The sequence below is a fragment of the Camellia sinensis genome, chromosome 7 (assembly GCF_055761805.1).
Source record: "Camellia sinensis isolate YWXY chromosome 7, ASM5576180v1, whole genome shotgun sequence".
Taxonomy (NCBI): Eukaryota; Viridiplantae; Streptophyta; class Magnoliopsida; order Ericales; family Theaceae; genus Camellia; species Camellia sinensis.
The window spans coordinates 198,180,460-198,191,823 of record NC_138967.1 but is presented as its reverse complement, the minus strand read 5'-3'; the positions used below and the strand labels follow the sequence as shown (position 1 = coordinate 198,191,823).

The window sequence follows — 11,364 nt, the reverse complement described above, 5'->3', positions numbered from 1 at the left end:
TAGTAGCGGTGGTTGGTGGTATGGGTAGGGTTAGGGGTGTGCGTGGTGTGGTTCAGGTGGTTTGAGAGTAAAATTATAAATTAAATGATGGGTAAGCAGATTGACAAATTGCGGTTTGAACGGTTTGGAGCGAATTGAAAGATATTCTAACCAGTTATCAAATTTTTGCATAATATATAATATTAATTTACATAATATTATTTTTATATATAACAGAAACTAATTTTACATAATATTTTTTATATATATGACTATTAATTTGTAATAAATTTTAAATTTATTTCACTCTCATTTTTATTTTAATATTTTATTATAGGTTAAAAAATATATATATATTAACTATAGCGACGTAGAACGGTTTTGAAGACGGATTATAAATTTTAAAATTAAAACTGTGGTTAGTGGACAAAATAGTGTGAATTGATACGGATTGATGCGATTTTAGTAAATTGAATAGTATTTTGTCGGACCCTAGTTAGGGTTAGAGGTAGGGGTTGTGAATGTGGAGGTTATTTTTGATATTGAGTGGGGCATGCAAATAATTTTTACAAAATTTAAAATTAAGTAAATCGAAAGTCCAAAGAAATTATGTGGCTTTATTAGTATCATATGTTGTCAAGTTTTGGATGAGTAAAAAAAAAAAATTATCCCTAGAAACTATGTAAGTGACGATTAAAAAAAAACTATTCTATAATTCTTTCCAACATGTAAAATCTAAAAAATTAGTAAAAAAAGCATATTTGTCGGGTTTAAGAAAGTTAACCATTTTTTTAAATTTAAAAATAAAGGAAAATATAATTTACAAAAATAAAGGATAAATTACAAATATACCCGTTGAGATTTACTTAAAATACGATTTGCCTTATGTGATTATAGAAATTACATCTCGTCTTTGAAGTTTATAATTTCATAACAAATAATCAATTTTATTAATAAATCATTAAGGCAATTGATAGTTTTTAATAATGTTATAAATTTATTTCAATTAACAACTCATGTAATTTTATTATTGTATAAGAGAGCAGTTAAAATTTTATTTTTTCAATTAATTTGGTTAAATAAAAATTTCTCACAAGTGACGATTTGTGATTTTTTAAATCACAAAAGACAAATTGTATTTTAATGAGTAAATTTTAAAAGGTGTATATATAATTTAACTAAAATAAAAATAAAAATAAAAATAAAAATAAAAATAAATTGTCCAACAAGTAAAAGATTGGTGTGAACCGGAAACCGGTTTGACCGTGGACTTATAATGGTGAACCGGATTACTTTTATTGCCTTTACATACTGGGCACACATACACACAAACACAATACACACAAACATTTGTCAATTATAGCGCTAGCTAGGGTTGGAAGGACAGTTCATTCCTCGATACTGCTTCGAAGCCCAAATAGAGAGGAGGTTCTGAGTTTGGGATTCCAGCAAAATTCCCAAGCGATCAATTTTCCCTCACCAGGTCGATCTTCTCTCTCTCTCTCTCTCTCTCTCTCTCTCTATGTATTTGTGTATATTTTGATATGTACTGTATCGACAATGACTCAGATTCTCTGTTTAATCGTTCTGTTACAGCATCTCTATCTTCAGTATGCCTATATCTCTTCTAATTGAGAGATTGGAAGCTTAGGGTCTAATGAAAAGGTTGTTTATGTGAGAATTAGCCGTAACCATAATTATATGCGTACAATTTGTGAAACCTAGGTCAGGTCGCTTCCACGATTTTCAGTGTTCAATTAGGGTTTAATTTCTGTTCTGCTCTGTTCTTTTTGGTCTTCCCATCAACTCTTCGATGATATGAATGGATCACCCAAATGTCCAGAACTAGGAGGCAAATAATTAATTTTCCTGTACAAATTTTATAGTCACAACTCTTTAGCATAGTAAATTGTTTGATATTGAACCAGACGGAGCAGTATTTGTATAAAAAGGGAAACCCAACAGAAGTGGATCTTTATTTGTTTATTTAGGCCCCATTTGGGAATTGGCCATTTTAGTTGATTTTTTTTGTCTTTTTAGGAAAAAGATGTGTAAAAAGTAGAGAGAGTGATGTGATAATTTATACTGGCTTTTGGTCTTTTTGGCTACAAACCCAAGTCCCCGAACGGGGCCTTATTTTGAGAGCAGGGCTTCGTGTGCTTATTATGTTAATATTTTTACTTCCTTTGCATTGTTCATTTTTGTGGTACTAAATGAATTTATGTTATGAATGCAAGTGGTGTAGAATGAAATTGCATTTGTGCTATGAATGAAATTTTGTTTGCCAATAAACATCTCTAGACTAGAAAATATGAAGTCTAACTGGTATGTAAAAGGAATAGTCTTTAAGATGGACTTGCGGTAATGTGGGAGGTGTTTTTTCATAATGCATCCTTTGCTATGAAAGTAATTTAAGAGGTTTTGACATTATTCAACACTTTATAATTGCCTTCCTGTTTAATGCCTCCCAAGTGTGATTGGTCTATGTTGCATATTGTGTGTATCATAGCCCCCATTTTGTAAATTGTTATTTTAATTATGGAAATCAGAGTTCCAGGTTTGGGCTAAGCCTCGTGAAAAGATAAAACATTAGCATTAAGCCCAGTGTGTAATGTGCGGTTATACATCCAATAAGAAATTTACGTGACTGTCAGTAATATTTGAGTTTAGGATGGTTTTGTTTTGATAGTTATTCTTTCTATGCATCTTTATGCTCACTTTAGAAACTTCTGCAAGCTATTTCATTTGCTGAGAACCTAATTTCCTGACTTACTATGTTAATCTGCAGACAGTATGCTACTGGATGATGGTAAGGAGAACAATTATTTGGTGAGGTGTCCCATTTAAGAAAAAAAAATCAGAGCTTTCATATAAATCAGAGATACATTTGGCGGAAAGAGATACACATGGCTAGTTTGTTGTCTGGTGATCCTTCACATCATGGAATGCCTGAAGGTGGGCCCTACAAATTTTCTCAGGAGAAGCCAGATGATGGTGGCCGTTGGTATTTCTTTAGGAAGGAAATAGAAGAAAATTCCCCATCTAGAGGAGATGGCATTGATTTGAAGAAAGAGACTTACCTACGCAAATCATACTGTACATTCTTACAAGATTTGGGCATGAGGCTTAAAGTGTAAGTCCTTGTGCTAGCAATTTGAATAATGAGTTTGTTTACCCTCTTCTTTTCTTTGGTTATAAGCAATTGCTGATTTTGACTGCTTGCTTAAAATTACATACATACCTGTAGATATATGGTGGTTGTAATTCTATTTTGGTTTGTACTTGTTTAGTTTAAATGAGTAAATGAACTAACCTTGATAATTGCACGAAACAAGTTACTTGTATGATAAATGCTTAGAAATTTCCAATTGCATCGACATGGTTTCCAATAACATCACCTTTATTATTAGCAAGGAAATTTTTAGTAAACAAAGTCTTTCAAATTCACTGATAGCCAAATTCCATAGTCAAGCAATTTGATTGAGCTGTCAGTAGTAGCTTTAAAGTTTGTCATCAAGTTTATCATCTTCTTCTGTATGTTCCTTGGGTATACTGGGCCTTTGAAATATGTTAGTTATAAATAATAATCTATAACCACTGATACAATGATGTTGGGAAGTGAATGCATTGAAAGGGTGTCATTTAGGGATGGTTACTTTAGATTTATGTCTGCAATTGATGGTAAAAGATAGTTTTAGTGTTTAAAGAACGTGACAAAGGCTAGCATATTGTTTTGTCAACTAGATATGGAAGGATGATTCATGGACTATTCTGGTGCTGTGAAATATAAAGGAGTAATTTGGGGTTGGTGGTGGGTTGTAGGACAAGTATAAGTTCTCCCCCAAATTTGATGTAGAGCTGCATGGAAAGAGGCTTTATAAGATTGATTTTATTCAGTATTCAGGCTGAAGGGTTGGTGAGATTATAGAGGTTGGCTTTTATGTGGGTGATAAATGAATACATTCATGTTAGAAGTGGCTTGTATTGAAGATAAAATAAGAGAGATGATTGGGTGGTTCGGACATGAGCAACATTGATTATATAATTGCGTTCATATTGAGGAGTGTTTTATTTATTTTGGATAAGTACATCTGTGAAAGAGAAGTATTATGATCCACATAGAAGGTGCCAAAAGGGCAAGGTGAAGGTTAAGAATTACATGAGTTGAAGTGATGTAAACTCAATCGAGGATATTACTTTGGATGAAGCCAATTGGATAAAATGGATCTTTGTTACTGACTTTGAGTGGTTGGGATTGAGGCTTGTTAGGTTGAGTTTCTATGTTCGACAAATTGGTAAGGTTTTGGGAATGGAAAGGTTGTTAAAGTGCTGTTCTTAAGGATTAGGTCTATGAACAGTACTTGAGACAGTGCTTTTACCTTATTTTGTAGTTTTGAGCCTATCGATAAATGCTTGAGGGGAGGAAGGGGGTTTGGCTTGTAATATAAGATGTTTAAGAGTTGGCAAATGGGTTTAAACTTATATATGCTTTTGGAGTATATGGGCAACAGGTGATTGCGTTGTGGGTGGGTTGTTTTTTGGGGGGGGGGGGGGGGGGTTGTTTAGTAGACCAAAAAAAAATGGAAAAAATGGAAAGAAAAGACTCATGTAAGCACACCTTCAAGATAAGGATCACATCACACAATATTAGATATAATTCAAAAGCTCTTTACAATTCTATCGATTTGATCTCCATTGATTTTGTAGAATTATTTGAGATAATGAAGATTAAAACTAGGAGATAACAAATAGTGAACATTTTTTATACCTTACCCCTGCATTCGATTATAAATGAAACTAAATCATGACCTTTAAGGTAGAGAACCTAACAATATGAAGGTCTGGCATTTTAGAAACATCATAGTAGATAAGTGATTATGTCCCAAACTTGAGGTGAAGTTTTTTTTGTGTACCACGTCTAGTTTTTAATAGGTTTATGTCTATGGCACATAAGGCAATGATGTTAATCATCATCTTAGTTCTCTCATTTAAAGCCTGTGTATTGCTTTTTGTCTCGTAACTTTGTATGCCACTAATGCAGCTGAAGTTTTTTATTTTTTTCTGAACATATGTGATAGTGAATGTTTTCAAATGCAGGCCTCAGGTAACAATAGCCACTGCAATAATTTTCTGTCATCGTTTTTTCCTTCGTCAGTCACATGCAAAGAATGACAGGAGGGTGAGTTATCTATCCTTTGTAGCATATAACTACCTCTTATTTTGCGTACTGATTAGGTATTTTAGCAAGGTGGTATTTGATTTATTCCTTTGGTTACTAATTAGGTATGTTAGCTAAGTGGTTGATTTTTTTCCTTTTAATAAGATTTTTTTTATTTATTTAGTTGCAACAATGACTTTAATAATATATTGCTAGGAATATTGGCATTTAGTAAAACAATATGTGAAGGGCATTTACAGGGTAGATAGAACATGAATAAAATATTCCTGACAGTTAATGCTGGTGAAGGCTGTTTGAACTAATTGTGCCTCAGGCTTTAATTTTCTCCAAAATACACATTTACTCCTTATATTTTCACAACCTGTTCGTAAGTACACTAACTTCCAAGTTTTATTGAAAATTAGAGTCAATTCCATTATTCATGGCTTCTCTCCAAAGGTCTGCATACGAATATAATAAGGCCCCATCTAAGGATGTAGTGTCACCGTGACATTGTAGATGTAATAGTCAGGGCCATAGTCTTTTACAACTGCACCTCTTCTGCTCCACCTTGGTTGAGTCTCAAGATCATCTTCATTTCTAGGTTAAGAAGTAGATGGCTCAAAACTGACTTCTTGAACAAAGCTAGACTTGTAGTCAAAGGCTTTAATAAAAGAGAAGACATTGATTTCTTTGACACCTTTTGCCCTGTGAGCAAAATAACTTATATTAGAGTTTCGATGCAGTTGCCACTATCCCTGAATTAAAATTCCATCAAATGCCACTCCCTTTGTAGAACTTAACTGCCTATTCCTTTTGTGTCTAATTGGGAATCTTAACTAAGTGGTATGTGATTTTTCTTAGTTCCAACTATGACATGGGCAAGATATCACTGGGAACATTGGCATTTAGTAAATATAATGTGAACGGCATTTACTTGCATTATATGTTGCTGTTCCTTTTCAATGCTCACACCAATAACAAAATGGGCATAATGATGAAGGAAAGACATTGAATTCATGTATGGCTTTTGGCAGATGTTTAATCCTGGCACCTAACTTCTCCAAAAATTTCTTGCAGACTATCGCAACAGTATGTATGTTTCTTGCGGGGAAGGTGGAAGAAACTCCTCGCCCATTAAAGGATGTTATACTTGTTTCTTATGAAATTATTCATAAAAAGGATCCTGCTGCAGTACAAAGGATCAAGCAAAAGGTACAGTTTGTTGTGTTGAGTGCTTGTTCTACTTATTCTAATTTTTTATTTGTCTCTTATTCACATATTCTCCACTTGAGCTTGCATGTTTTGTCACGATCCATATTTTATAGGCCCATCTTCTGTACCCTCTTCTTATAATGCGTATAGCACAACAAAGGTTAATGGCACTTGCTAAGTTGCTAGTAGAATATAACATGATTGCCATATGTATCTTTCCTTTACCTTATTTTTAAGGGTTAATATCACTTTTATCCCCTAAATTATTGCCATTTTTTTCCTTCTATTTCATCCCTAAACTATCAATTTTATCTATTTAGTCCTTAAAGTGTCTGATTTCAGCTAATGCTGTTCAATTGGAGACGATTGTCCAAATTAGTAAAAAGCCTATTTTGATGGGTAAAATGTCATTTCAAAATTTGAACAACTTAAACCATATAGTGAAACACTTTTTTACTCACTATTTGGGTGAAGAAGACGAAGGATGTTTGGTTGAAGGTATAATTTGTCTAATATAGTGTGACTGGCGTGAGTAAGAAGTTCAGTGTTTAATTGTATGATTTATGTTGTACAAATTGTAAAATTCCCCTTTTGCCCATTAGGTAAGACTTCCACTGTTACTGGTTTGGATGGGCGGTCTCCAATCTGACAATATTCACTAAAATAAAAGCTCTAGGTGGGGCTAAATAGATGAAGTTGATAGGTTAAGCATGAAATAGAAAAAATGGCACTTGTTTAGGGGATAAAAGTGAAATTAGCCCCTTTTTTAATTTTTAAGTAAATTTGGTGATCTTTTAAAGTATTAATTGTTTAGACTTCATAGTTATTTACTTATTTAACATGTTGACATCCATCATGCAGGAGGCATATGAACAACAAAAAGAACTAATTTTATTGGGAGAGAGGATTGTACTTGCAACTCTAGGTTTTGATCTTAATGTGCATCATCCATATAAGCCCCTTGTTGAGGCAATAAAGAAATTCAAGGTTGCTCAAAATGCCCTTGCTCAAGTTGCATGGAATTTTGTCAATGATGGGTAATGACAACTTCCTTGTTCTTTTTATATAATGCCCATCCATGGTCATTCTTCCTTGTCTCTTTTTGACCTGGGAAAGCGGCATGCAGGCTGCGGACATCTCTTTGCTTGCAATTTATGCCCCACCACATTGCAGCAGGTGCCATTTTCCTTGCTGCCAAGTTTCTCAAAGTAAAGCTCCCATCCGACGGTGAGAAGTGGTGGCAGGAGTTTGATGTCACCCCGCGCCAATTGGAGGGTTGGTTGCTTGCTTGCCTTTGAAAAGCAATATTGCACACCTATAGTTCCCCACTATTCTTCCTTGTTTAGTTGGATAAAGTCTCGTCATACATACATATATGGCCTAAATCACCACCATGTGGACGCTGAACAGACAGCGTCTCCTTTTTTTCTTCTTTTAATGTTATGTATTCACTTCTTTTGTATTTCCTTTTTGGGTCTAAGAAATAAGATTATCATATTTTCTTCTTAACTGGTGGTGATGTTTGTCAGTTGAGATGAAATATGTATTTATATATCACTTAATTTTACTTTTATTTATTTTGAAAAGTTTCCATAGTTCGTCATCCTTCATTACTCTCTCTATCTCTACATAACTATATGTATCAAGCATCAATTTTATGGTACTATATGTATAAAGCATAAACATTCTCTCTCAAGTTTCTCAATAATTAAATTTATTGTTTTTTTTCAGTGTTTATTTTTGGACCTTTTTATTTTTTATTTTTTTTTTTCAATATAGTTTCATTAGATTTTTGTTTCTTGCTTATGTCAATTTTAGGAAACATTATGCAATTTAACACTAAACTATTAACTCTTTTTAATTGAATGGTTTGTGTAACTTTGAGCGGAAAAGTTTATTTGAGCTCTTTATTTAGGGTCCATTATTATTTTCTGTATAGAAAAAGAAATCTTTCATAATATATCTTTAAGATAAAGGCTCGAGCTCTTTTGTTTTTTAAATGTATGTTTGACAATTTTATGCAAATTCTTTGTTGATTTTTACATTTATTTATTTCTTATATAATTGATCCTTTTTATTTTAAATTACTGTTTTCTAAATTCCTGTATACCCTGTGGTAACACAGTAATGGTACAATGCTACTTATCCATGGAATTTTAACTGCAATTGGAGTGCTATATGATTTTTATGGCTTGTTCATATGATTGATTGGAGATTGGATGTGACATCTTACTCTAATTGTTCATTCTGTACAGAGGTTAGCAATCAAATGCTAGAACTGTATGAACAAAACAGATTACCGGCTTCTCAGGCAAGTGAAGTAGAAGGAAGTTCTGGTGCTGCGGTTAGTTATCGAGCCCCTTCAAAAGATCCTTATGACAATGATGAACATGCAACAAATAATAGTAATTCTCAGGGTGGAGGTACAACTTCAAAGCCTGGAGCCTTGAAGCCAGCATCATCTCGGTCTGTCCCTGATCATTCATACGCTGATAGTCATGGTGGGGTTTCGAAAACCATCCAAAATCGAAGCAATGACTATGGAAGCACCGAGATAAAGAGTGTTTCAGACCAAAAAGGTGATGGTGAGGTTGTTAATCAACACCATGAATCAGAGCAGTCACATTACCAGGAAAACATGGAGGAAGTCCAAAATTCTAGGTTTGGTTTGGAAGGACACAGTGAAGAAGATCAAGAAAGGAACAATGCTGGGAGACGTGAAACAAGAGAAGCCCATGTCCGAAATGTGGAGCTGAGAGATGGTACACTTGGCCAGTCACCCCAAGAAGCTATGAAAAAGATTGACAAAGACAAGGTAAAGGCAGCACTAGAGAAACGGAGAAAGTCTCGTGGTGATGTAAGTCGGAAGACAGACGTGATGGACGAGGATGATCTCATCGAGAGGGAACTGGAAGATGGTATTGAAATGGCTGCGGAGAGTGAGAAGGTCAAGCGGGAGAGGAGGCAAAGCTGGTCCAAATCTTCGAACTTGCCAGATCATGAGAATACACATCAAGGAATGAAAGGGCAGTCCTCACATGGACAAGATTTTGAGAATGTGGAAGAAGGTGAGCTGGCGGGATTCGATGATGCTGGCCATGGATATCGATCACCAAAGTCGAGCAATCGCAAGAGAAAGGCGGGAAGCCCACCAGACAGACCACTGGAGGGAAAGCAGCAGCGGCATGATTATGTAGTTCCTGGGGCCCACCACCATAATCACCATGTATTTCCAGAAGATAGAAACAGGTTGGGCAGAATTGGATACTCAGAACGGGATCAAAAAAGGCATGTACCGGAAAGTCATGTCTAGAAGGTGGTTACTGCTTGCCGGAGCGTGTCTTTGTAGCTTGCTGGAGTGTTCAAGTCTCTCTTGATTCAGCCGCCAACAGGTAATGATTTCTATGGTCAGGATTATTTAAGTACAAAACATGGAGTTAATTTTTCAGGCTGATAGTTTGGTTTGTGCTTTCCCTAAGCTGGCTTTGGGAAATTTGTATGAAAGGAACTATGGTGATTATCCAAGTTCAGTGGATTTGTGGTGTTGGCTGTTGTTTTCTCTGGTTTTAATCTCTTCAAAATATTTTAGACCGTGAAACACAATTCGATGATGAGGTGACAATTATGATGATGATAATCTATTGAGGAACTTTAATGATTTAAATAGAGGCAGTTTTGATGTTCTTTTCAATTGTATGTGCTGTACATACTGATATTCACAGTTTGTTCTGAAAATGCATTTCTAATCATGTTTCTGTTGGAGAACTTCATGTCATTCTTTTGATTGACACAAACACAATTGTGAGATTTGGAATGTCAAGGTTAGCTGAAGATTCACATTATCATTATTTTCTTAGTTCTTGTATGGAAAATACTAACCAGTGCCTCCTGGGCATTGGTTTACATCTGTAAAGTGTTTTTAAAATGGGTAAGATGTTTTGAAATCTGTGAAATTTAGTGTTCTTCATTTTTGTCATTTTCTTGTGCTTGGGAACATTTGTTAACAAAACACCTTTCTCTGCAATTTTTTCCACCCCTTTCCTTGACAGGATGGTGTCTGAGAAATTAGAAAGCCCTAATTCTTCAATGACAGAAGATTGTGTGCATATGATGAGATATGAGGTCATTCTTGTAAATAAAAGCCATTATGGATTTTTTGTTTTAAAATGAAATGTTGGCATTGAGTCGCATCATACACCTGGAGGGGTTTGTAGAGTGAGTGTTTGCTGATCACTTTATTGACAGAATCGAATGTTGGATATTAAATTTTAGTAAGGATTTGTAGAGAAATGAGAAATGAGAAAAGAAAAATGACAAAAATAAAAGCTAATGTTTTGTTTCTTTTTTCCTTTCTTTACAAATTCTTATTCAAATTCAAGTACAAGCATGGCTTAAAAGTAGGTACATAGATCAAGTAAAATTTTTGTGATGTCAATGGGCAATTATTCTTGAATCTTGACTAACACCAAATTCAAATTTACGGTAACACATCCAATTATTGTAAAAATTCTAACATGAGTAAGATTGAATCAAGGACCTAGTTCATTCTTCATTTATTTGATTTAGTCATAAATGAAATTACTTAAATATATGGGTTGGACTGAGCATTGGTCTGAAACCCAGTTCATAGGTCGCTAGATATGATAACTAGCATTCTCATTAAGGGAGGGAAAAGACATTTGAGTTATAAAAGTGAATTCTACGTGTGTTTAGCCTGAAAATTTTGAAAAACATTTTTGTTTACACATCACTTTGATATAAAATAAAAATAAAAAAAGAGAAAAAGAAAATGCAATTATGGTGCCTTTTGAAATAGTGGTTCTTTTGTTTACAATTTACAATATAAGTGCACTCATATCATCTTATGGTGTCTATTTATTTTCATTTTAAGTAAGCGATTAAGAATGATATTTCTAATTTTATTCTTTTGGGATTGACATAAAGTAATGTAATGTATTAATCCAAACTTTATACTGTATCATATTATTTTTTGGAAAACTTATTTAAAAAAT

The 11,364-nt window shown here is 34.1% G+C and overlaps 1 protein-coding gene across 2 annotated transcripts; it reads left to right on the top strand.

Moving 5' to 3' along the window:
- Positions 1 to 1,296: 1,296 nt before the first annotated feature.
- Positions 1,297 to 10,043, top strand: LOC114280293 (cyclin-T1-3). Of its 2 annotated transcripts, none has more exons than XM_028222640.2 (7): positions 1,297 to 1,462; positions 2,768 to 3,112; positions 5,077 to 5,158; positions 6,218 to 6,352; positions 7,214 to 7,389; positions 7,479 to 7,627; positions 8,608 to 10,043. In XM_028222640.2, exons 2-7 carry the CDS (start codon positions 2,886 to 2,888, stop codon positions 9,663 to 9,665), a joined length of 1,827 nt encoding a protein of 608 aa, XP_028078441.2. In that variant the 5' UTR covers positions 1,297 to 1,462; positions 2,768 to 2,885; the 3' UTR covers positions 9,666 to 10,043. The 2 variants fall into 2 exon arrangements, with proteins under 2 accessions (XP_028078441.2, XP_028078442.2); XM_028222641.2 differs by having other exon boundaries at positions 1,303 to 1,462; positions 7,479 to 7,579.
- Positions 10,044 to 11,364: the final 1,321 nt, after the last annotated feature.

Excerpts from the sequence above, each read along its gene's own strand:
- LOC114280293 (XM_028222640.2), top strand. The coding sequence starts at position 2,886 with ATGGCTAGTTTGTTGTCTGGTGATCCTTCACATCATGGAATGCCTGAA. Across the intron at positions 3,113-5,076 it reads TTGGGCATGAGGCTTAAAGT|GCCTCAGGTAACAATAGCCA; the intron begins GTAAGTCCTTGT and ends TTTCAAATGCAG. Across the intron at positions 6,353-7,213 it reads TACAAAGGATCAAGCAAAAG|GAGGCATATGAACAACAAAA; the intron begins GTACAGTTTGTT and ends TCCATCATGCAG.